The sequence below is a fragment of the Mastomys coucha genome, unplaced genomic scaffold, assembly GCF_008632895.1.
Source record: "Mastomys coucha isolate ucsf_1 unplaced genomic scaffold, UCSF_Mcou_1 pScaffold21, whole genome shotgun sequence".
Taxonomy (NCBI): domain Eukaryota; kingdom Metazoa; phylum Chordata; class Mammalia; order Rodentia; family Muridae; genus Mastomys; species Mastomys coucha.
In genome coordinates this window covers 175973213-175999226 of record NW_022196904.1, presented here as the reverse complement: position 1 = coordinate 175999226, position 26014 = coordinate 175973213, and the positions used below count along the sequence as shown (strand labels likewise).

At 48.1% G+C, this 26014-nt stretch overlaps 1 protein-coding gene across 9 annotated transcripts in view; it reads right to left on the bottom strand.

The window, feature by feature from the left end:
* Pax2 (paired box 2) overlaps nucleotides 1–26014 on the bottom strand; it is a 92177-nt gene that overhangs the window by 46288 nt on the left and 19875 nt on the right. For all 9 annotated transcript variants that reach the window (XM_031390442.1, XM_031390443.1, XM_031390435.1 and 6 more), the window contains exons 5-6: nucleotides 3478–3563; nucleotides 1783–1902 (exon numbers count right to left, since the gene is read on the bottom strand). In XM_031390442.1, coding sequence (XP_031246302.1) covers nucleotides 1783–1902; nucleotides 3478–3563 — 206 coding nt within the window. The remainder of the gene's footprint in view (nucleotides 1–1782; nucleotides 1903–3477; nucleotides 3564–26014) is intronic.

Below are 26014 nucleotides of genomic sequence, written 5' to 3'. Positions count from 1 at the left end.
GTTGGGCTGGGGGACCCTCTATACCAAGCCACTCTCCTAATGGACAGGCAGAGAGGGCCACTGAGTTGAATTGACTAAAAACAACGGATGTAAGCAAGAAGAAGGGCTTACATCCTGTTCCTGACCTCCCTGGCTGGCCCAGCCCTGGGTATGCCCAGCTTCCCTTCACCACCCATGAAGACTCAGGAAACAGAAGGCACACAGTCAGCTTCAGTCCAATGAGGGAGAGCGCAGAAGCATTCCTGTGGCCTTCCGGTTCCCCCGGTCACCTCACACTCTGAACAAGGCAGGTGGTTAAAGAGAAACCCTTAGGCTTCGAGGCGGACTCTACCAAGGCACTCAGGGTGCCAGGGAGCTTGGCTGAGGCCTGCACGTCAGAAGCTCCAGGGAGAACTGGGGCTTAGGGCTTCTCCGGTTGCCTCCCCTGTCCATCAGGGGCTGCCGCCAAAACAACCACAATGAAATTTAGTGAGTGGCAAAGGCCGTGGCAGCCAAATGGGTTTGGATATTTTGGAAGAAGGAGAAATAGAGCCAGACAAGCTGTTTCCCTGTGAAACGAGACCATTAGGGCTTCTGGCAGAAAGCCAGTGCCAGGTCATCACTGTCTTGCCAGGACTAGGTCTCTCCTGCACTCTGTCCCTTCTGCTAGAGGCCAGGGCTCATATGCTGTCCTCCCTCTGCCTGGGTCTGGAGAATCCAGACTGTAGCTTAAGGAATGTCAGCTTGCTCTCCGGCGCTCTTCCTTAACCCCTCGAGAAGAGCTTGTCTATGCTTGGGATGACCACAGAACCTACTGTCCAACCATAACATTTCTGAGGGAGAAAAGGGGACACTGCCCAGTTCAGGTGCAGGGACAATAGGCAGAAATTGTGACTTCCTTGAGCTAATGGAACATATGGTCACTACCCCCTTAATGTTCACCTTTGTCAGGTTTTATTTGATGGAGACTATCTTCGAAGTCCTATACACCCTGTGAGACCACAAGTTACTACTTCTCCAGCTGAGACCCTGAGAGATCTCAGGCCAGAGGTGTTGGTATGTGTTTGTCTGGGTGCCCAGGCCTCACACACCAGAAGGAAACTGGCTGGTCACAATGCATCACTAGAGCACAGTTTCTGAAAAGCACCTTGTCCCATGCATACACCTACTAGTCTCTCCTCTAATTTTCTTTCATCCTGTGTCCCCCTCTTAATTCCTCATTCCTGGGTCTATACTACCCAAAGTACTGGCTGTCCCTTGAGGACCCAGAGAGAGGTAGGAGAAGTGGGAGTCAGAATGGTGCCCACTCTCATGACAAAGAGCATCTCGAGGCCCCATGTCCGGCTCTCCAAGTGACTTCAGTGGGAGCAGCATCCATATATCACAGAGAAAGGACCTCAGGGCCATCCATGTCCATATCAGCTGCTATCTTCTAACAAAGATCAAGTGAGGCCAAAGTAGGCTGGCCTTTCATCCCTGGGTCAGATACCAGCTGTCTCCTCAACCTCTACAACCTTCTCAAGGTAAACCGTTGATGCCACTCCTCTTGGCATCCCACAGGGACAGCTGGGGTGAGTCCCAGCAGAAGGTGAGACCATCGGGGCTGAGCAGATGGTGAAGCTGGTGGCCCCACCAGCAGCCTCCCTCCCCCTCTTCGGGAGCCAGCAGGGCAGTGGGGGTACCTGGGCTCCCATGCTAAAACTGATCTCACAGCAGAGCAGCTGCGAGGCCCGCAGAAACCGGAGCTCAGAGTCCAAGGACAAAGCATGCAAACGGGGAGCCAGAGCTTGTCCCTCCTCCTACCTTCCTCTCGTTTCCTCTTCTCACCGTTGGACCGAGGAATCCCCAGGATCCCATTGATGGAGTAGGATCCCACTGGGTCGTTAGAGGCGCTGGAAACAGGAGGGGAGGCTGTGCTGGGAACTGGATGGAAGAAGGAGGAGACACTATCAGGACAGCAGTTGAGACTGAAGCCCCAGGCAGGGACAGACAGGCACAGAGGGCAGAAGGAAGGACAAGGAGCTCTCACATCCTCTTCCTTCCTCTGAGGCTTGAGGGAGGAATCACTCCCACAGACAGACATTGCAGGCTGTCAGCCCAGCCTGAGGAAAGTGGTGACCAGTCAACCCAGGCCTCCTTTGCTATCCACGGCATTTACTGGCCCCTCAAGCCCCCTCCTCTCAAGATGGATGTGGTATAGGCCCAGAGCCTGCCAGCACTAGCCATCTGGAAAGCAGTTCAGTGACCTTCTGGATAGCACAGGTCCAACTGTGCCCTCTGGAGCCACTCTCTTCCAATCCCACCTAATCCAAAGGTTGAGCAAATCCTTTGGGATGAACCCCAGCTCACTGCTCCTCAGTCCTCCAGGGGGAGTCTTCACCAGCTCTGATTTTGAGTCTAGGGCTCCCTAAGATCTGTCCCTTACACTTGGGGAGCTGCTGCTCTCAGTGTTCTCTGGAAGCAGCTCTCTCTCTCAGCTGCTACTGCTCTTCAAATCACTGAAGAAGTTCCTCATTCCCTCTTGGGGAACCAGCTAGTGAACCCATTCACTCTGCCATGATGAGCTCAAATATCTGAGGACAACCTCCCTCCAGCACACTAATCCAGGCCTGGGGAAACATGGCTCCTGACCCCAGCAGTGTTGAACCAGCCAATTCTATCTCCTGCTGGTCAGGAGGGAAGGAGACCAAGGAAAAGTCAGTGTGTGTGTGTGTGTGTGTGTGTGTGTGTGTTCCTGCTTGAGTGAAGGTTGCAGCAGAGACAAAGAGATAACAGAAAACAGGCCAAAAGAAAAGAGGTCAGAAGGAAGGATGGAGAAAGACAGACAGACAGACAGGTCCACAGCCATACTCATGAGGAGAGGGGAGAGGGCTGGGAAGGAGGGAGAGATGGGAAGAAGAGAGAAAGATCAAAGGCTGGGCATGTTTCAGGGAAAAGGGTTTGCCTACCATGCATAAGGTTATGGGTTCCATCCCTTTCTTTGCAACACTTGTTTTTAACAGATCTACTTTTAAAATGTATGTGTACATGTACATGCATGTGTACATGCCTGAAGAGGTCAGGGCAGTATCAGATCCTCTGGAACTGGAGTTACAGGTGGTTATGAGTCTTGGATACTGAGAATCACCAGTACATGCTCTTAATTGCTGAGTCACCTCTCCAGCCCATCCTCCCTCCAAAAGATTTTTTTAAAAAAAATATGAAGTAAAAAAGTAAACATGAAAGAGCGTGGGACTTAAAGGAGGGAGATGGAATCAGATAGAGGCTGGTGGAAAGCTCTAAGACAAATAGCTGGGGGTGGGGGGATCAGGAGAAGAGGGGAAGAAAGGGGAGGAGAAAAAAGGGGAGGGGACACACAGACTGAAGAGGCGAGTGGGAGGCACTGAACCCTAGGAGGGAAAGGAGTGAGTGGGGACCATGGACATCCCAGGATCTCCCTGGACTAGACAGTTCTCAGGGCTGAATTTTCTGACCTTCCTCTTCCCTGAGCTCTCTTACCGATGGTGTGGCCAGGGGCAGTCACTCCTGTCCCTGCCCCATCTGGCGTTGGGTGGAAAGGCTGCTGAACTTTGGTCCGGATGATCCTGCAAAAGCACCACAGCATTGTCACAGCATTGTCACAGCATTGTCACATGTCACATGCCAGGCCCAGGCTCCTTCTCCTGCCTGGCAGAGGGACCCTGCCCAGCACAACCCTGTCCTCACCCACCTGCCCCTGCCCGCCCGCACGCCCACCCTCACCCACTGCTTCTCTCCTGTCTGTTCTGCAAGCCACTTAGCACAGCTCTGGGCAGGGGTGGTCTACACTCTCTGGTGTCCTGAGCGCCAAACTGAACAGCAGCTTGAGCTTGAGCAGCAAGGATCAGGGCACAACCAAGTGGAAAACTATCTTTTCCATTTCTGAGGGGTGAGTGCAGAAAAAATATCTTGTATATTGTACAGATGCATCACCTGTCAATTAAAAAATAACCAACCAAACAAAAGAACTATGGCCTATAGGAAAGGGTAGGGTAGAAGGTGGGACATCCGGGAGGCAGAAAGAATTCAGGGATAGAGCTAGGCATGGGAGATTCACCCAGAAAGATGTGACAAGCCAGACACATGGTACCTGAGCACAGGTAATCAGCTACATGGCAGAATGTAGGCTAAAATAAATGGGTGATCTTTAGATCTTTCAGAGAAGAGATTGGTTATATGGCCAAGGTATTTGTAAATATGTTTTGAGTCTGAGTCTTATTTCTGGGAGCATGGGGCTAGGAGGAAGAACCCAGATTAATAGCCCAACTTCCTTCCTCAGACACATATTCACCCCTTAGTACAGGTCTGGAGGCCATTTTAGCCAGCTTTCCAACCAGGACCATATAACAATCCCCCAGAGCCCAGGAAAGGAGCTTCCTCACATATTGTAGCAAGGAGAGAAGGCAGAAAGGCAGGGACCTAGCCACAGACGACCCCAGACCACCCCACAACAAATGGCACTTTGTCCTTTGCCAGACCCCAGGCCCCACACAACCGTCTTCTCATCTGACTGACTTACAGCAATCATCTGACTGACTTACAGCTTCCTCTTCTTTCCTACGGGCCTTACTTGAGTCAAAACTTCTTTACAGGACTAGTTAAGGAGCATCCTTGCACACCCCCAGAAACTAAAGGAACAAATCAAAAATTCCTGGGAGGAATAAACCCGCCTTGCAAGAGTCCAGAAAAGCATAGAGCTCCATCATGCAAGAAACCGAACCCAGGGACTGGGGAATGCTTTTCTCTTCAACCCCAAGCCTCCCACCCTGTCCAGCTCAGTTTGCTCTTCCCTAGAGAAATCTGATTTCACATCTTCCACCCAGGTAGGTTGCAAGGTGTGAGTCACTGGGCTTTAGCTTTTGCTTATTGCTTATAGGCACAGAGATAGGCACTTATACAGGCATATTCTTCCAATGCCAGAAAGTCGGAAGAGGGATTTATATTTAAAGAATGCCAGGTATCCCAGGGCACTGAGGCAGCCGGTATCAGAGGAAGAGCCCATCCTTGAAGGTAGAGAACTGGTGGAAGAAGTGATTGAGGAGGAGGAGCCTGGCATTGACCCAAAGCAGAACTGAGCTGAATGGTGGTGGGGGGGAGTGGTTGGGGAGCACAGAAGGTGGTAGAAAGTATACCAGGCTGTACAGCAGGGACAGTGCTGGCTCCTGTCATTAAGAAGCCACATGGCTTCACATTAATCACTTGGGTCTTGTCCTTCCTTTTTCCAACTTAAGAGTAAAAGGCTCACAGGCACACAGCATCTCCAAGGTCTCAGAGAAAAAGTTAACATGAGTCTAAGATGAACAAGGTAATAGAGGGGGGTATTATACACAGGGGCTGGAGGGGTGGGAGATGAACAAGGTAATAGAGGGGGGCATTATACACAGGGGCTGGAGGGGGTAGGAGATGAACAAGGTAATAGAGAGGGGCATTATACACAGGGGCTGGAGGGGGTGGAAGATCAGTGGGGAAGCCAATGGGGAACACAAGGCAGGGGTTGGTGCCTGAACCCACAGCCAGAAGTAGTGGAGGTGTACTCAGGAGAGAGTGGAAGTAGGGCCAAATGGTTGCATGGTGGTACAAGCAGGCAGTTTCCACCCATTAAAATATTGCACATTGCTATTATATATAATCCATATGACTCATATTTACTTTTGTTAATTCTTGCAACTTTCAAAATAAAGGCTATCATCTTCATTTTGCAGATTGAAAACCGGAGCAGACAAAGGTTAATGATTAGAGCGTCCTCAGGACCACACTACCGGTTAGGGTGGCATCCCAATTCAATCCCTGAACCTTGTGTCTTCTGCTACTTTGTTACCTTCCCTCATCACTGAAGGATCAATCCTCAGAGGTCTGAAGCCATGAGCCACGCTCAAACTAGAGGAGACATGGCCCAAGTGATTGATTCCAGGAAGGTAATGGGTAGGAAGGTAATGGGTAGGAAGGTAATGGGTAGGAAGGTAATGGGTAGGAAGGTAATGGGTAGGCATAAGGTAGGAACAATCAGGTCTCACAAAAGCATACCATCTTCAAGAGCGTGAAGGCAGAGAAGCAAGGAAGAGAGACCAGGATTTGGTAACTAACCGTAGTCAGCCATGGCCCTAAATCACTCCTGCGTCACTGGAGGCTTGGTTGTACGTCTCGTTCTGGAGGACAGGGATGCAAGAAGGTGAGTGGCTTAGGAAGAAAGTGTGATGTTGGCTCTGGATGTGTGGGCTGGGCAAGTCCAAGTATAGCTGGGTCATAAGGAAGGAGTTTATTAGTAAAGTGTTGAACAGTAGTATGGAAGGCTGTAGACGTGGCCACAGGTAGAACCAGTGTAGATCAGGGTGGCCTGACCTAAGTGGACCGAGAAAGACATGTTAAGATTTAACCCACAGTCCCAGTGGTGATGTTAAGAAGTGCAGGGGACTGGGAATGAGAAGAGACATATATTTGGGGATCACGGTGGCCATTGGTGACTTTGAGGAGAAGTGTCTGAGCCAGGCATCTGGAACAGGATCCTGGCAGAGGAGGTGCAGGGAGGAGGGGGCTGGGCTCTAAAAGATGACTGCAGTGTGGAAGTCAGAGGGTGGCCCAGCAACCACAGATGTAGGAAGGATGATTCAGGGCAGGAAAGAGTACCAGAGAAGAGGAAGAGAGTGAGGTTGCCAGGGAGACCATAGAAGATGCTGAATAGGGAAGAATAACAGGGGACTAGAGTAGAGGACCAGGACAGAGTTAGCCTGACACAAGTGGACCTTCAAAAAGGAGCCTTCACAGCTTTGCAGTGTCAGAGCCACAAGGAGATCAGCATGAGAAAGACCACAGCAGCCGAGAGCAATATGGCCTCACCTTCAAGAAAGACTAGAAGGATGCCAAACAGCTGTTCCTACACAAGCTTCCTGGGTCTGAGGGACTTGCAGTGGCTCTGCTTTTAAAGGCTGACAGGTTCTGGTCTAAGGAGTTCCAGGGCTGGGGCTGGGGGACACAGATAACGGGACTGGCTGGTGGAGTTCCTGTCTTTATTACCAGAGCCTCTGACCCCGGAGGCACTGATACAGATTTAGCTGAGGCAGCTCGTGATAGAAAATCGCTATGCCCTGACAGCAGCTTGGTGGTGCATGGGAGAGAAGTTGGGCAAGGTGTCTGCTATGAGTTATTAAGGCTTTTGGTGTCCGTCCATGACCCCAGGCCGTGGGCACCTGCTAGGTCCCAGAGCTGATCTTAGTGAATTTAAGAATCAGGATCATGAGAACCCTATGGTTATCTATATCCCTCCTACATTCTGTGCTCACCCCAACATGGAAGACTCCCCCTTCCTATCCAAGCAGGCTTTCCAACACAGGATGCTCTTTCCTCCTCCATGTCAGTGAGAGCTCACCCTGCTCAATGCTATCTTCTGTTCCCAAACAGGAACGACTGGGATCTTAGCGTCTCCCTAGGGTGCTTCGTACAGCTAAGGGAATGCGGAGGGGGGGGGTTGTTTTGTTTTGTTTTAAGATTTACTTTTTTGTGTGTGTATGAGTCTCTGCCTGCATGTGTGTATGTGTACTTTGTGCATGGATGGGATCCATGAAGGACAGAAGAGAACATTGGATCCCCCTGGAACTGGAGTTCCAGACAGCTGTGAGCCACCATGTGAGTGCTAGGGATCAAATATGGGTTCTTGACAGGAGTATCCAGTGCTCTTAACCGTCGAGCCATCTCTCTATCCCTAACTTGTTCTGGTTTTGTTTGTTGTTTTGAAATAGGGCCTCACCTATATAACCAAGAAACACCTCAAAGTTGACCCTCCTGCCTCCCAGGTGCCGAGTGATAGCAGTTTAGGTATAGACGACCACACCTGGTCTAGAGAGGGGATTTGGGACATAACTCCAGGCTCAGTCACCTGAGTCAGGATCCCAGCTCTGCTTCCTTCTTCCTGGGATGTCCTTGGACATTCCTCATTCCTTTATCTGTAAAGTGAGATAGTACTACCGTGCAGTTCCTATGGTCCTGGTGAGGATTAAAACGGATAATTCATGTAGAGTGATTAGTATGATGTTTGGCTGGCGGATGGTAGTCGTCATAATGATGTTCACACTTGTGTCATTATCCCTGTGGGTGACCTCTGTGCCCAGCTGCTTTCCATTTAAGGGCTGAGCCAGGTACAGGCAGGAGGCCTCCCTTCTCAGGATGCCCCAACTGGATCAATGAAAGTTCTACCTGGGAAGTAAAGAAGAGGATAGGGAAGAGCAGCAGCAGGGACCATGGAGGTTGCAGTCACAAAGACTTCCTGCAAGACAGACTGGGGACTGGACCGGGTTCTACCTGCATGCTTTGGGAAGAACCATAGAGGATTCGGATGGCAGGTGGTGGGAGGTGTGTTGGGGGCGCTTTAGAACAAAGGCGGGGATGAAGCAGGTGGTAAGGTCATTTCTTCTTTTGTTAAATTCCCAGGAGACCTCCACTTCCTCCCACCATGAAGATCAGAGCAGCCTCAGGGGCCTCTGTGAGACATACAAAGGTGTGTGTGAGTGTCCCAGGAAGCCACTTAAATTGGCAGAGAGATAGCTCAGCCTTCCACCGGGAGCTTCGGCTCCTACTTGACCCTTCCGCCTCCTTCTTCTCCTTCTCCCATTGTTTCCTCTGTTGTTCTTCTCTGTCTCTTCATCTGTCTTTCACTGCCCCTCTTTCTCTCTCTCTGTCCATCTGTCCATCTCCTTGCACCCTGAAGTCCCACTATGGCTGCGTGAGTTTATCGATTCTTGGGAGCTGGGGAAAAGGGGGAGGTAGGGCTGGGGTGCAGGGCTCAGGGATGGAAATAGAAGGCTATAAATTATTTGTGACAGGAAAGCAATAGTGGCAGAGTGCTGAGCACAAGTCCTGTGTCACTATTAGATTCCTTTTAGCCTGATGACACTGTAAAAAAGGTTAAGTGTCTGCTGGAATCGTACACCTGGGGGGCCGGGTTGGCCTGGGAGCAGAACAAGCCACTGAGAGCAGGTATATCAATTCTCTAGGCCAATAATATTCCTCTCATTGATCGCCACGCAAAGTTCAAAAATCTCATTACAGCCAGGCAGACCGGGAACTTTTTACAAATCAATAGAATGATATAATGTATGTATACTTAGTACAAATGTATCTATTCATCTATCCATCCATCCACGGTCTGCCTCAGGGTTTCCAAGTTAGCCTACCCATCATATTATGTTATGTTATGTATGATACTATATTGCATTATATTATATGGTAATAAATGGTGTGCAAAAACTTCCCCTCAGGTGGAAACAAGAAGCAGTCCTATTAGCATTGAGATGACCTCAGACAGCTCACCTTGGAAGGAGGAAGGCTTAGGTTGGTCAGGATTACCAAGAGATGCTTCCTCAGACGAGGCTCTAGTGATAAAAAGACTGTGAACTGAGTCTTCCCTGTGTGAGAGGTAATGTTCTGAATACTTCAAACATTCCGTTTGCTCCACACACACCCTGCCCCCGGGACCCATCTTGCAGATGGTCATAGGCCATCTATCATATATGGTGAATCGGAGATTTGAATTCAACTAGACGAAACCCAGGACCCACACCATCCACTACTCAGTTCTACTGCTACCAGAGACTTTCAAAACCACGGACTCACCAGCTTCTATACCCTGTACCTGGTAGTCTGTTCTTAGAAACAAAAGTTAAGAGGTTCCCCTGAAACTCACCATTCCTTCCCAGAATGTGGGGGCTATGACATCTCTTGGAGCCAGCTGCTGAGAATATGCAGAGACTAGATCTCCAAGAGTGTCCTCATGGAATCTTGCTCACTGGCCTGGGGCCGACCATCCCCTCAACTTTGGAATTGTTTCCTCAAGGAACAACAGGCTGCCCCCAAGCCTGGTCACATCATTGCTTTGCTCAAAGAGCCTTACTAGTAAAATATCAAGTATTGACACACGTGCCCTGTGTACATATATTAACCAGTGTAGACCACTCCACTCCAGAGTCTACAGAACATAATTAATTCCCAGGTTGCAATTTGTAAAGCAGGATGGGGAATATTTCAGACTAGCTAAGCTGAATGCCCACTGAGCCAGATAACCAATAAGAGGGTGGGGTCTCTGCCAGTGACTTTAAGTTGCCTGGATCATTCTAAAAATGGATCCAGTGACTTTAAGCTGGATCATTCTAAAAAACAAAACTATACTTGCTTCAGCAAGGATAGCTTTTCCAACAAATGCAGGTGATTGCTTCAGCTCCACTCTTTGAGCAGTGCTCGGTTTGGGCAAGTATCCTCAGCTCATCCCTGAGGTGAGCCAGCGGGGACTTCTAGCAGATCCTCAAACGAGATGTCATAGATCACCCAGGAAGCTGCTACCTCTCCTGACAGGGTGCTTACCTCAGAGGGCCTAATGGAACTGAGTAGTCCCTCATATAGATCGGAGGCTGAGATTTACTTCCTTCTTACACAGGACCCCAGGACATTCTGTCCCTGGCCTCCCTGGTGGCCACTTTGAGGCACTCCACACACACACTCTCCCTGTGAAGGCTTGCCTGCCATTTGTATAGTTTAGAGGTGTTGCCCAGGCTCCTTCAGTGGGTTTTAGTTTAAACAATGAGAATACCAGAGAGGTGACTCAGGCCATTCTTTATAGCTGAGAACAGGCCTTTCCATTCCAGATAGAACAGGACACAGCTAGAACATAGGTTCTAGGTTATGAAAGATCTTCCCTTTCATAATGCCAAGAGCTCTTAGATTTACATATACATATACAAAGACATATACATATATATACATATGTACATATATGTATACATATATATCCATATAGTGAGGCAAAGAGTGGCAGTGCTCATATAGTCTAGACTCATGTCTTTTTTATTTTCTTCTTGTTTTTTTTTTTTTTTTTTTTTTTTTTTTTTTTTTTTAGACAGGGTTTCCCTGTGTAGCCCTATCTGTCCTGGAACTTAACTCTGTAGACCTCACACTGGCCTCGAACTCAGAGATTCCACCTCCCAAGGGCTGGTATTAAAGGCATGTGCCACCATACCTAGCCCCAGGATCACATCTTAAACTCAATATATGAGTGGCTCAGGCTTGTCTCGTACTCTATTCTTCCTGCCTCTGCTTCATGAGTGTGCGGATTGTAGGAGAGCTCAGCTAGAAGTTATACTTAAGCTCCAAGAATGGGAACCCTTCCAGAAATCTCGCAGAAGCGTGCCCCCAATGACAGCCCTGGACTCCATGCATCAGGATCTCCTGGGGCAGATACAAACCCCTCGCTCTCTCCTTGGTCTTGGTAAATTAAAAATTCTGAATTCTATAATCTGAGAAGATGAGCCCAAGCCAGAGTGTGAGGGAAGCATGTGCTAGTTGGGGGTGGGAGACTCAGGAGAGGCCCTAGTGCATGAAGATGGCCCCTTACTCATACTTCAGGCCACACTGCCCACCATCCGACTCCAACCAGCAGCCACCAAAATCCAGAAACTATCATTTTCTCTGTAGAGACTAAACTCCAGGTTAAAAATAAAAACATTACAAAATTTCAAAAGAGTTCTTATGCTTTCCAGGTTGACCAACTCCTAGCTGTTTCCTAGCCACAATGAGATTTCCTACACCAGCCTTCTAAGACTGAAGTGGAGGGCAATAACCCTCCCATTGTGTGTCCCTGGGAGCCCAGGCCAGACACAATTTACCAGGTTAGATGGGCCATGGGGCTGGCCCGAGGGGGCAATAGTGGTGGTTTCTGTGATGAACGGTAAGCATATGGATTGATTTAACTTCAAGATATGCATAGGTTTAAAAATTAAGGGGCAATGTGTTTAACTAACCATTTGGAAACCAGTCTGTAGTGCATGCCAAGCCAGAGCGTGACCAGACTACCTCCTCCTGTCACTGGCCCTGCCCTCATCTGTCAGGGCTTCCAGCTAAAGCTGGGGTCCACCAGCTGTTCACCCCGTGGTCCTGCCTGATAGAGCTGGTGGCTCAGGGAACTGCCTGATGTAAGGTAATCAGTCCAGCTCACCACTACGATGAGTCTCCTCTCTGCTCCTGCCTGTCCTCCCTACCTCTCCCTGAGCATGCTGACATCCCTCTGTAAGCAGAAAGAAGCCTGCAGGGACATCTCTGTCCTGAAAGAATAGGGTGTAGCTAAACCCGACCCCTTCTTCCTGTTATGGACAGAGTCAGAGTTTCTTAGCTAGCTTTCAAAATCCTTCCCACCTTCCTCTTGCCCCCATAGCTTTCCAGTTAACCCTTTTCTGTTCCCCTCATCCCTTCAGGGCCCAGCACAGAGCTGAACTCTTTCTTTGCTTGCCCAGTTTATACTGAATCCTCCCAGGGACTCAGTTCAGCAAGGACAAATGTCACAATTCTTTTTCTTACCATCTAGCAACAAACAAGACCAGCTATAATGTAAGAACTATCACACTATTAATATTATTGGAACAGAACACTCTTATGGGATACTGTGGGCTAACATACACTCTATGTGTACTAGGCATTGTCAAAAGTACTTTACGTAGAGTTTAAAATTTAACTCTTGCAGGGTATGGTGGTGCATACCTTTAATCTCTGCACTCAGGAAGCAGAGGCAGGCGAATTTCTGTAAGTTCGAGGTCAGCCTAGTTTATGTAGTGAACTCTAGGCAACCGGGACTATGTAGAGAAACCTTGTCTTAAAAATAATAATAATAGCCGGGCAGTGGTGGTGCACACCTTTAATCCCAGCACTTGGGAGGCAGAGGCAGGCAGAGTTCTGAGTTCGAGGCCAGCCTGGTCTACAGAGTGAGTTCCAGGACAGCCAGGACTATACAGAGAAACCCTGTCTTGAAAAACTAATAATAATAATAATAATAATAATAATAATAATAATAATAATAATAATTTAGTCTTTGTGCACCTGTGAAGTACCTGTAGGTACCTACTAAGATTACTATCCCTATCTTTTAATCTGGAAACTGGGGCTTGGAAGTTAACTAACTTCCAACACATTAGTTAACTTGCCTAAGTCTCACTCTGTAACAGAGCTAGAATTTAAACATGGTGTCCCATGTTAGAGTCTATTCCACTAGCCACTTGTTAGAAAAAGTTAATCTTATCAAGACAAATCAAGATCCAAGTCTAGACTTCACTAGAAGGGCTACGTAGAATAGCAGTGAAAGTCGTAACTCTCATTTGTCTTAAAGTCTTTACTTTTATTTATTTGTGTGTGGGATCCTAGTGTGGAAGTCAGAAGGGTTCAGCTGCCTGAGTAAGTTCTCTTTTTACACCAGCGTCTCTTTTTTGATTAGGGTTTGGGGGTTGAACAGAAGTCATCAGCAAGGGCAGCAGGTACCTCTGCCCACCGAACCACCTTGCAGGCCCCTAGCCTTCACTATAAAAGAGACATGGTGCACAACGTACTTTCTCACTCAGACCTTAACCGCAGCTCTATCAAACGGTCAACAGCATGGCGAAGCAGCTCACCCAAGGTCACATTCTTAATATCAGATTGCTTTGGACCCAAGCCTGTGACTTCAATATCTGAGGGCTGCGTAATATGATCTCCTCTGGAAATTTCTATATTAATAATGCTTTGTGCCTATTAGCTATTTGAGCAGGAACAATTTTCTTCGTCTTTCCACATACATGATTTGGACAACTGCGCAAACATCTGTAGGCAACTAGCAGGGGTTGTATGTGGCTGTGATTTGAAACATGCTTTCGTCTCCCATGCATGTACCATCACTTATTTAATAAGCATCATGTCTGTGTTACAAACAAACCATAATTTGCAAATCGTGTACACAATCCCATGATGATCCTGTATATGGATGTTCCGCAACATCTACATTTTAGAAACTATTTCTGTGATGAGCACGTCTTTATAGTCATATCTAATGCATTGATCTGAGATTTATAACAGTGAATATACTTATCAAAAGCGACTTCATGAATATCTGCCAAGTTATGCCTGCTTCTGATAAACACATTCAGCTACAGTGAAACCCATCGATGTTCCCTTTTCTGGGTGCCTGAGTCGTGCACATCACAATCCTGTTTTCATATTGGTCTGTGCAGCAGTATTGATGTGCATAAATGTGCATTTGTATACCTGTGTATCTCCCTGTCTGTGGCCAGAATGGGATGAGGGTGGGGGATGTGGAAATGAGAGAATTATTAAATGCCAAGTAGATGTGCAATAAATTCCATTGATTTTATAAACTCCAACTTGTCTTCAGTCCCCTTCCATTCCTTATCCTGGAGGCATTGCAACAAAAACCTATTTTAAATACCTTGGCCTCCCTCTCTTGCCCTCCCCAAAAAAGTGTCAATATTTTATTTGGATTTTTAACTTCGCTCCATAACAGTTGTTTGACCTCCTGACTCGTGCAAGTCACATAAATTCTGGGACTTTATTCAGGAGCCATGTTCCTGCTATTGAATAAGCAATTTGGGTGGGTGAATTAATGACTTGTGCTGCTGCTGGAAAGTCCCTGAAGAAATATTAAAATTGCTTGCAGACTGAATCGATACTCAGTGAACACCCAGCAAGAGAGGGCTTCAGCTTAAAACGGCCATAGAGGCAGGAGTCAGAGGGGAATTCCTGCACCCAGCTTGGAGAGCTCCCCCAACCCCCACCTTTCCCCCTCTGTCCCTGCAGCTCTGTCATTTTCCATAACAGCGAGGCCTTATTAAACCCCAGCCAGGATGGAGCTGATTTGTCCTGTCTCAGGAAGCAGGCTCTGGGGACAGTTTACTCTTTTAGTAGCAACCAGAGCCTCCAGGCCTTATCAGAAATGATGGTCTAGATACTACGTCCACCTGCTGGACAGGGGGCGGTGCTCCGTCCTGGCAGCTGTGCTGAGCTTGGGGACACTGTAGCTCTGACTGCGTTCTGAGGGTGTGCTGAGGGGTGGGTGTTTCAAAGCTGACCCTACCTTTGTAGGCCTTACCAGTGTTTATGCCTGCTCCAAGGGCCACCTCACCCCAGCCTTTGTGTACAGGTGGCCTGTGGGATGGAGAGCTGGAACTGTGGTTGTGGGTTAGTGTGGGTGACATTGTGTGGATGCATCCCGGCAACTGGCCTGAGGTTTGTTTTGGTTTGTGGTATTGGATCGAGGTGAGTGTTCTTCCTGTAAGACTGGGTTGGAGGAATTTGAGTATTGTTGGGTGGCAGTGTCTGTTTCTGCTTTGAATTATTGTGTTCATTGATCATATCTGCATCTCTTTATTCATAGTGTATGTCTCAGAGATTAGGTTAATGGGTGTCTCCTTGGTGACGTGGGCTGAGTAATGACGCTGGTGGTTGTGTGATTCTGTAATTGCTTTAATGGCCTTCTTATATTTGTGGGTGAGGGGGACAATCCTGCTTTTTTTGACCTTCCTCTGGCCTGGTCATTTGTACTGCTTCTTCCCAGAAAGAAAATTCTAGAGATGCAGGTTTACTCTTGGCCGAGAGAGTTCTGACTTAACCATACTAGTTCAGGTCTTGGTCTTACCCTCCTTACATCTGCCTAATCCAGGGAGTGAAGCCTCGAGGCCAAACGCTATCCCTGTGTAAAGTCTACGTCCCACCCAGCTGGTGACAGGGAGGATAGACAGGGCATAAAGCTCCCATCCCATGACCTCGGGTTCCCAGAGACCCTGTTCCTCTCCACTCTGTGGCACTGTCCCAAGGCATCTTTTCCCCACCGTTTCCAGATGATGTGGCCCACTAAGAATTACAATTATAGGTGTGACCTTCCACCACGGCACAGGGTCCACGCTCTAAGCTTGAGTAAATAGTGCAGCAGGTGTACAAGACCGAGAAGAGATCTCTCTGGTCTCTGTTGTCTTTGATCCAAAGTAGACAAGAGCCATGGTGTAGTGAATAAGTACATGGGTCTCAGCACCACTTCTCTGTGGGTTCAAATCCTAGGTCTGCTACCTAGTCTGTGACTCTGAGCAAGTTACTTGTCTCTGTACTCCAACAACCACATTTATAAACACTGCTGCAAAGCACTGTGGGGTTGTTCATTAGGCTTACATCAATTAATACATTATCTTACTTATACTGCCTTACTGTAGCAAGGACTGGGTAGCTATGAGTGTGATGATGGTGATGGTGATGACAATAAATGTTTGCTGGGTAAAACAGCCAGCCGTGAGACTGGCCAAATGTAAACAAGTATGCAAGTATGCTAATGCACATAAAATCATAAGGTCAATCAACAGGTATGTCGCGTGTTTCAAGGAAAGAGGTATAAAAACTGCCGTTGGGTACCACTCCTCTGGCTGTGGGGCAGGGTGGGGCTCCTCCTCCCAGGTTGCTTGGACAGTGCAGGAGGGGCTGGGGGTTGATAAAGGCACCAGCTGCCTCTGTCCTAATGACTAGGAATAAAGGAAGATGGCAACCTCATGTAGGTTCATAGGTAATTGAAAACACTCTGAGGGTGATGTGACCCCCACCATTCCAACTTAGCTGATTTTACATTTTTCCTAGGGCTTAGAGATACAACTCAGTGTTAAGCAACTGCCTAGTTTATACAAAATCCTAGGCTTAATCCTCACCCCCCCAGCACTGAGTTAACTTTATAATTAATATATATATATATATATATATATATATATATATATATATATATATATATATAAGATATATATATATATGTATATATGGCCCTTTAACAGCTAGTTTGACTGATGGATATCCAAAAAGAGGCTGGAGAGGTAGCAAAGCATTTAAGAGCACATACTATTCAGATCCTTGCAGAGAATCTGAGTTTAATCCCCAGCACCCACGTCTGGCAGCTCACAACAACTTGGAAGTCCAGCTCTAGGGGACCCAACAGCTCTGGCCACCAGAGGCACCTGCCCTCCTGTGCACACACCCACACCCACACCCACTTACACATACACCCACTTACACACACATATTTAAAAATAAAAGAGATCTTAAGATACCCGAGAAGTAACTGGTTAGCCACTTGAGTGTGGCTTTTCAGGGTTCACTGAACTGACAAAGGTCACTGAACCCAAGGGGGGAAGCACAAGACCAGGCCTCAGTCTCATTCCACGGGATTTCCCATAGAGATGAGAGACATGTCATCCTGAGTTAGGACAACTTTAGTTTTCACCTTGTTCTTGCTGGACACAGAACGAACAGAGAAATATATCATTATCCAGTTACTTTGGACCATGGTACCAAGTAGAGAAAGCCCAAAGTAGTTTGACTTCCTAAACTCTTTTCTTAAAATACTTTTCCCTTGGTGGCGGTGCTAACTGTGGTGGTTATGGGATCCCCACCCTCCCGGGAGCACCCAGCCACAAAGGACCGTGCTTGATGGATATGGTTTGAGTTCAGCCATCCACTTGCTCCTCTTTCACCCTTATCTCCGTTGTCTTGCCTTTCTTCCCCCACTCTTCCTGGTTGTCTCCCTTCTCTCTCCCGGCTATGACATTTAAGAACCAGGAAAACCCTTCAAAACTCCCACCTGAAGTCTTCCCCCACCGCTGTCTCATTTATCTCCCAAAAATGAAAAAAAAAATTACAAATGCAAAGAAGCACAACTCGGGAAAATGCCACGGAGCCTGGAAAATGCCAACCTCCAAGTCGTCAGACAACAGCCAGCTCACCCCGGAAAAGGGCACGGCTGTGCACACGAGTGTGCAAACATGCGTAAACATGCACGCACATATGCACGCACGTACACGGGCTGGGCTTTCAAAGCAGACAAAGAGGCAAGTCCTTGACTAACTCTATTCAGTGGTGGGAGACCTGAGTCACAGAGATTCTTTACCCACTGGAAAACACACCGAGTTAGCTCACTTCCTTAATGCAGCTGGGTTTGCAGGATGAACCTCATGAGGCCTCACGATACTAACCCTGCTCCTAAATATCCTTCTGGCTCCATAATTAGGCGTTCTTCTTTTGATTTTTGTTTTTCTTTTCTTGTTTGTTTTTAGACAAGCTTCCTCTGTGTAACCTAAGCAGGTCTTAATTTCAAGATGTTACTGCCTCAGCCTCCCGAGTGCTGGGATTACAGATGTGAGCCAAGAGACCTGACCCTTCAAACCTTCTTACTTAAAGTGCTTCAGTGCTATACACATAGAAACCAGAAGACACGTATTGACAAAGACACGTATTGACTAAAAATGCATACTTGATTATTACCATTGCAATAAGAGTAGTGCATTTATTGATTCCTTAATATTGGCTAGTTGCAATTCTAAGTAGATTTATGGTGGGGATCTTATAGGCCCTCCTGAGAGCCTATAAGAGATTTAACTGATTAATTATCCTTACCTTATAAGACTAGGGAAACTGAGGTACAGAAAGGATAGGAGGTTAGCCAGACTGGAAATATGGCGATTTCTCCCTGGAGCCTCCCTCCCTCTTACATTGTGCCGTGGAGTTTTATGTGACTTGCTGGGCACACAGGAGGTGCTTAGCAAGACATCTCTGAATGGGTGATTGGAAGGGTGGGCGAATGACTGGTCATGTCTATTAAGGCCTTGCAGATGGTAGATTCCCTAGTGGAAGCCAGGCCTAATGGACAGCCCAAGGTTATTTAGATGGAGCCTCTTCTAGGGTATCCAATGGCTGAGCTTGTCCAGACACAAATTGCTGCCACCCCTGTGCCTGGCCTAGGCTCCCTTTACATCAGAAAGCAAACCCAGTGTATCTAAGATACTTCCCAACCACCACTCTGTGCTTCCTAGAACATTTTCCTCTGAAATAGGTGTTTCCTGGTAGTTCTGGGCCTGGATGAAAGTGGAAAAAGCCAATCAACCAGGCGGACATGCTAAATCACCACATCTTTGGCATCCTATGGGCAGCTAGCATAGATGACTGACTAAAGTTTTTTTGATTTTCTTCCAGATGTTTGGGCGTTGCCATGGTCATTAACTGCTTGTCAGCAAGTGCTCATGCATTCCCAAGATACAAGTGAACACTAAAGAGGAAAAGAGTAACCCAGAATAAAACAGACTAAAGAGGGCAGGGGTAGCAGTTGTTGCGAAGTTCAGGCAAGCAGGCGATGTTCCAGGAATGGGTTTCTACCTTGGAGAACCATAGAACTCGGGTCCAGCTCACAAGAGACTCGTGTGCTTAAAGACCTTTAAAGACTCTCCGGAGGCTGTACCCTTGACTGTCTGAAGAGCTGTACCAATCAGATCCCTTCACAGGGAGTGGATGGATCAATCCCAGAATCCAGCACAGTGAGCAAGCTGCCTTCTCTCTACACTGTCAGGATGCCTTGGGCCTGTGGACTCAGGCACCCGGGATCCCCGCCCACTGTCAGTCCAGGCTGTAGATTTTGCAAAGCTTGGTATTAATCTGGTTTGTGACTTTGTACACGAGCCTCTATTTGTGATTTAATGCTCTGCCTTTTCTCGTCCCTCCTACTTCTATTTCCTTTCCCTCTCGAGTTTTAATGCTATTTACAACTTCCTTACTGGCGCCGCACCGTAGCTATTTTTCAGTGTCTCTAACTGATATACCCAAATGATTTTTCTTACCTAGGTTTTTCTCTCCTCTCAACTTAATTTATGTGTTAGTAAGCAGGAACTCATAGCACTCCATTCAATAGCATTAAGGGTTTCTGCTGCCATCAAAGGGATCATGGTACTAAAAGGCTCATTTGTGGGGGCCATTTGTTCATTCTTACGAGCCACCAGCTCTCTCTTATGTGTAAGAGGCTGTGTGCGTGTGGGCATGCATGCACAATGTCCTGCTCGCTGTGTGCCTCTCTGCTCCACTACCCAGTGCCAAAGCCACTTGGCATTGGCAGGAAGGACCCAGCAAAACCATGATGTGGATGGCAGCTGACCCTCCAAGCACTGGAGTGGAAGCCGGACTATAGGCCGTCCTCTCCTGATGCCATCTTTGCATTCTTTTAGGAACAGTCTCGTAGATGCTTCCAAATACTCCCTGTTTTTTTTTTTTTTTTTCTTATCACAATTGCAAGGGAGGCTTACGGTGACATTATTCACAAACAAGGGTTTGTTTGTTTGTTTGGGGGGCACTATTCTTACAGTAGGAAAGTTAGAAAACCAAGAAAATGCTTTCCTACACTAGTGGGTTGTCTATTGCCTTTTCTCCTCTTTAAATCTTTTGGTAACTTCTCCTGTTGTCTAATTGTATTTGACCTTGAACTCTGGCCTCTCCCTTCACAACAAAAATTTGTTGCACAATGGACAGCACCTGCAGAGTCACCTAGCCTGACACGCCTAGAGACCAGTAGCCAGAGGGGCCAGAGCATCACTCCCCTCCTGGAAATAAATCCCATTGTATTTGCATTTTAATTTTCCACATAAACAAAGGCTCAGAGTACTCGCTTGGGCAGCATCACTGGACGAATTTAATTAGAAATGAAAAGTTTATAGGGCCCTCTTTAATGCGATTAATGCTCAGTTAACATTTATCACATCCGTACGCTGGAGTCGCCTTTTCTAACCAGCCACTAGCCATGAAATGAATTTCTCTCAACTTTTTTCTACCTACCCCAAGAGGTCATCTCTTAAGAAGTCTGCATGACCTTCTAGAGTATCTCCCTAGGGTCGGAAGTTGAAGAAGTGGAGTGGACGAAGAGGCAGATGTTATATGTAGGCCAGAGGGGTGGCGGATAGAGAGTGAGGGTGACCCCTGTTTCTAGAAGGGACTGGACTAGAGCCAGAGCTGTGCCCACTGCAGGAGACCAAGCACCAGGCCCAGAAGGCTAGCTGGAAGCCTCACAGTCGCCCCTTCTCGGGCTCTCTCTGTGGCCCCACACCAGGCTGGGGCAATCAGTGTCAAGGCATCCAGCCCTCCCCTGTCTCCTGCTGTCTTCCTCCTTTTCTCTCTCACCTGGGAAATTGCCAGGTTTTCCCTCCCAGGCCCATGGTGGAAGGAACCTCCTTCCCTCTGGCTTTCCCAGAAGTCACACAGTCATAATATATGGAAGTCAGCCTGCCCTTCTAGAAAAGCAGAGGAGTGGGGAACATGACACCTCCCTTGATCCCTAGAGGAAAGGTGGCCTCTCTTATCTTATCAGCTTCTCCTCACTCTTCAATCAGAATCAACTCCTCACTCTTCAGTCAGAGATTGGCCTCGCCTACCCATCCATCTAACCCGTGAAGGAGGGAGGACCTTGGCGGGCGTGCGCTGCAGATGATAGCCGATAACCATCCTGACCTTTTGTCTCATCTCTCCACAGGCTGCCTCTGAGGTTACAGGTAAACACAACCAATGCTGTGACCACCAGTTCACCTAATGTCACACACAGGTGACATGGTCACCTCCAGCAGAGCCATTTTGCACTGATCTCACGTGGGCCCATACTCTCAGACACAAGCGTGCTTACTGATTGTGTCAGAACCTTTTGTAGACCTGATCTGGTCCTTAGCTATTGACCCACTGGGATATCTACTGTCCCTTTGATCCTGCACCCTCTGGGTAGCATTCAGTAGCATCCCAAACAAGCAGACTATCCAAGTGATGCCAGGGATTCCTCTCGCTTTGGGATCAGTCTAGCGAGCCAGAAGCTTTCTGAATAAGCAGACCACCAGCTCTCACTTTGACAAGACTTGACTTCTGAGATGCCCCGGCGATGCTAGGCCAACCTCCCAGGCTATGAAAGCCAGGCATAGCTAGAAATCACCAGCCATACATTCTCTAAAACAAAGCCACACAGAGGCCCATCGTATTCTCTGAGGACAACACAAGGAACCGTGGAAGTCAGACAAAGGCTGGCAGAGTAAGGGTCAGAACGAGGTACTTGTGCCTGATCATCTCAGTGATCCATCAGATTCAACAGTGTTAGCAAAGCTCTTGAGCCCCTTCCCTTGCCTGGAAGGTATGGGCATCTGAATCCTCAAAGCTTCCAGAGCCAAGAGGGAGCACCAGCACCAGGAAAGGCATGCCCAGTACTAGCTAGCCATCTTTTGCTTGAGCTCTTTAGCGTCCTTCCTGTTCTCTCTTCCAGGTCCCTACATCCTTCCTCATGTTTTCTCTGCTGTGCCTGCAAGGTGAACACTGCTCGCTTTTCAGCCAGCTGCCCTGCTGCATACCTTGCCAGGAACGGCCTGGCACATCCCCCCAGCTTTCTCTGCTCCATTGCAGAGGGAGCTCACCATGGCCAGACCTGCCTAAAAACAAGCATAGCAGGAAGTCTGGAGCAATGTGGCCCTAAGCTCTAGCTAGATAGCTCCATTGTGGAGCCTGAGAAAGCAGGGACCAGCCTGCCTTCTTCTTGGGCCAATGACAGCACAGCCATTGCCAGGATATGCAGAATGCTGAGGGGCAGGTCGCCACAGCCATGTTCATGTTCCCATAGCTGTCTCTTAGAAAGGACCAGGAAACTCTGACCTTGAGAATCTGCCTGCAATGTCACTTCCTCCGCCCCACCCTCACGTCAGAAACATCTCCCCAGCTGGCTTCTCCTTTTCTGCTTTGTCAACTCTGGGCTTCTGAGAATGCCACCAGCCTGAACAACCAGCTATCCTGGGCACTGGCTTTCTCTAACCACATCTAAGATGTTTGGGGGACCAAATGCCCTTATTTAGATTACGGCGTTCTATTTCCCTTCTCAACTGTTGTTGCCTGCTCTGTGCTCCATTCCCAAAAACCATGCAGGCCAAGGAGGCTACCAGACCGCTTTCACCTCTCAGCTTCTCACCTCCTCCTTCACTCTTGTAGCCTGCATTACACCTGCTGTCTGTCCCCTTCCTCATCCGAGGCTCACCCACTCCTCCCCCAGCTAGAAAGAATGCTACCGTCTCCCATGGGCATCCCAGACACTTCTGTACTAAGGTGTAGGGGAAATGTTGGTTCTCTCACACTTGCTTTGAGGTCCCAGCTCTTTCCTAGACTAGAGATCAGTGTGTAGAATTACACAGACCAGAAGCTGCCAACTGCTGCCCAATATAGAATCAGACCCAAAGTGCACTTTATTTGGTTAGCACGGAGTTGTTAAAATTCATCTTTTTGGGTCTGGCAAGATGACCCACCAGGTAAAGACTCTAGCCATGCAAGCCTGGAGCAAGTATGAGTTCAGTCCCTGGAGCCCACAAGGTCAGGGGAGGGGCTGGAGAGAGGCCTCGGTGGGTAAAGAGTTTGTTGCGCAAGTATGAAGACCAGAGAGTTCAGATCCAGACTCCCCAAACCCACATGATGCTGAGCAGGATCCGTGGCCCATCTGTAATATCAGCCCAGGAGGCAGAGATGGGATCCCTAGAGCAAGCCGGCTAGCAAGACTAGTCATATCAGCAAGCTCTGGGTTTGATTGAGATACCTTTGTCAATGAATGAGGCTGAAAGCTACGGAGGCTGTTTCCTGACATTAACCTTTGGCCTGTGTGCACATGCACATGTGTGTGCATGCCTGTGAACACACATACACTCATACACACATCGCGTGCAAAAATGGGGGAAGGGTAGAATGAAAAGGATAGAATCAACTCCCGAAAGTTATCTTCAGTTCTCCTCTCTCTCTCTCTCTGTCTCTCTGTCTCTCTGTCTCTCTCTCTCTCTCTCTCTCTCTCTCTCTCTCTCTCTCTCACACACACACACACACACACACACACACACTCACACACACACACTCACTCACTCACTCGCTCACTCACACAATGGTAAGTGTAAAAACCGTCTCTGTGTCAATGTCTGTAGGCTGGGCCCATGCCTCCAGCTCCTATACACATCCACGCCCCCTTTCTTACAGGTTTTCCTTGTGGCTTTCCTGCATTTCCATCACTGCTCTTGCTGTACACCAGTCTGGACTTTCCTTACCCCACATCCAAAGTCAAACTCCGGACTAGATGACTATTTCACTCTCAATCTCTCTCTCAACACAAAATATCTTCTCATCACATCGTCCCTCAAGAAACACAAGAAGAGACTGGAGAGATGGCTCAATGGTTAAGAGCACTAGCTCTGAGTTCAATCCCCAGCAACCACACGGTGGCTCACAACCATCTGTGATGGGGTCTGATGCCCTCTTCTGGCACTCAGGTGTACATGCAGAGAAAGCACTCATATACATTAGTGAATAAATCTTTTAAAAAAAGAAACACGAGAAGTCCTGATATTTTCATGGCTTGAAGATAAGATGTGGTATCCTGGATCGTGTGTGTGTGTGTGTGTGTGTGTGTGTGTGTGTGTGTTGGTGTTTGTTTGTTTGCTTGAGACAGGGTCTCATTCTGTAGAGCAGGCTGAACTTGAACTCATGGAGATCTGCCTGCCTCTCCTGGAATCTAAGGTACACATCTCTATGCCTGCTGTGGATCATGGTTTGGGAGAAAAGGACATGCCTGAAAAAGCACTGTTTTGTTTACTGATGTCACTGGTCCCTAGCTAGCCATGCCAACAGGGCATGGACTCGAGTGTCAAAATAAAGATGCTCATATGATCCCAAACATCTCCATCATGGCCACCCAGGCCTTCGCAGTGGGGTTAACTGGACTTACTGAGATTCGTAATACAGACAAAACTTGATGGGGAACTTGGACCCAAGTCATCTAAATTGTGAAATGCAATCATCTTTGGCCAAACTCTTATGACTGTCGCCACTGCAGGTAACAAGCCAAATGACTGACTTGCTGATTTACCACTCGAGCCAAGGACAAGGTGCCTAGCATTGCATTGTAATGGCAGGTCCCATACTGGGGACCATTTTCTTTGTTCTCTTGGCCTCAGAGACCTGTACCTAAGAATAGATTCAGGTAGACATAGGCACACAGCCTCCCACACAGAAGATAACAACCTTTACTCCTACATGCCATTGTGCATACATCTTGCATACAATTCTAACTGCACCTTGATAGCATCAAATCCAGAAAATATGACCCACAAGAGAAAAACATCTCTATCCAGTGGCAGGCAGATAATTCCAGGAGACGTAACTTCTCTCCGAACACTGTTTCCCTCGCTTGGGTACTGGTTAGGAGACATTGGTCTTCAAGTTTTGGGAACCCTTTTGAGTTCTCTGGGTGATTCATTGGCCATAGCTGCCTCTACCTTATGAATCTGGGCTCTGAATACTCAGTCTGACAGGGCAGGAGGTATGAAAAGACATCAAGACTCTAGAAAACTAGCTGGGTAGTGGTGGGGCATGCCTTTAATCCCAGCACTTGGAAGGCAGAGGCAGGCAGATTTCTGAGTTCGAGGCCAGCCTGGTCTACAGAGTGAGTTCCAGGACAGCCAGGGCTACACAGAGAAACCCTGTCTCGGAAAAAAAAAAAAAAAAAAGAATCTAGAAAACTGGCATGTTGGCATGTTGGATGGGCCCCATCTACTGGATTCTTTTAAGGACATGGAAAGTGACTTCTTCTTAATTCTCCTCTCAGTGGAGGAACTGTATACTGTATGGCATCAAGGAGGGGTTCAGGGGAGCCCTGAGCTCTAAGGCCCTGCAGAATAGCCTGGTCTGCAGCTGAAGGAAGCTGGGAGTGGATGCCTGGTCCTTGGGTTAAAGTGTTCCTTCATCACTTCATCATTCCTGCTGAGAGGACCGGGAAGCACGGCCTCCATCCCCTCCGGGAACCCCTTCTCCAGAATGCACACTCCAGGGAGAGTGACTCATCTGTGCTGTGTACCACAGCTGCTTCTCTGACTAAAGCTAAGGATGTTCTAGCCCTCAAGTCTATCCCATCATGTAGACAATCGAATCACCGCATGAGCATCCCAAGTACAGTCCCCAGCTGCCCTCTAGGACACATGTCCCTCCTCTCCTTCCCATGGCTGACTGCACTGCAGACCCTCACCTGTGCCTCACGCATGCAGAGCCCCGCCATCCCTGCCTTCCAGTCTCTCCTCAGGAACCCTGTTCCCTGCTCAAGGTGCCGCTCCTGCCCGGCACCATCTCCACTTGGCTAATTCCCCTTGTGGCCCCTCTATTGAACTGTTGTGTTGTCCATTTCCCTGTGACAAGGGCTCTGGTTACAGAGTTATTGATTGGTTTCATGCAGACAGATGGGCCCTTCCTGGCTCCCATCGAAATCCCTGGCTGTATGGTCTGATTGTTGCCTCTCGGGGTATAGGATTGCACCAGAGACCACCCTCCACGCAGTCTCCTTTGCCCGGGCTGTGGATGGTAATAAATGGAGTCAGCCTGAGCGATAATAACAGCA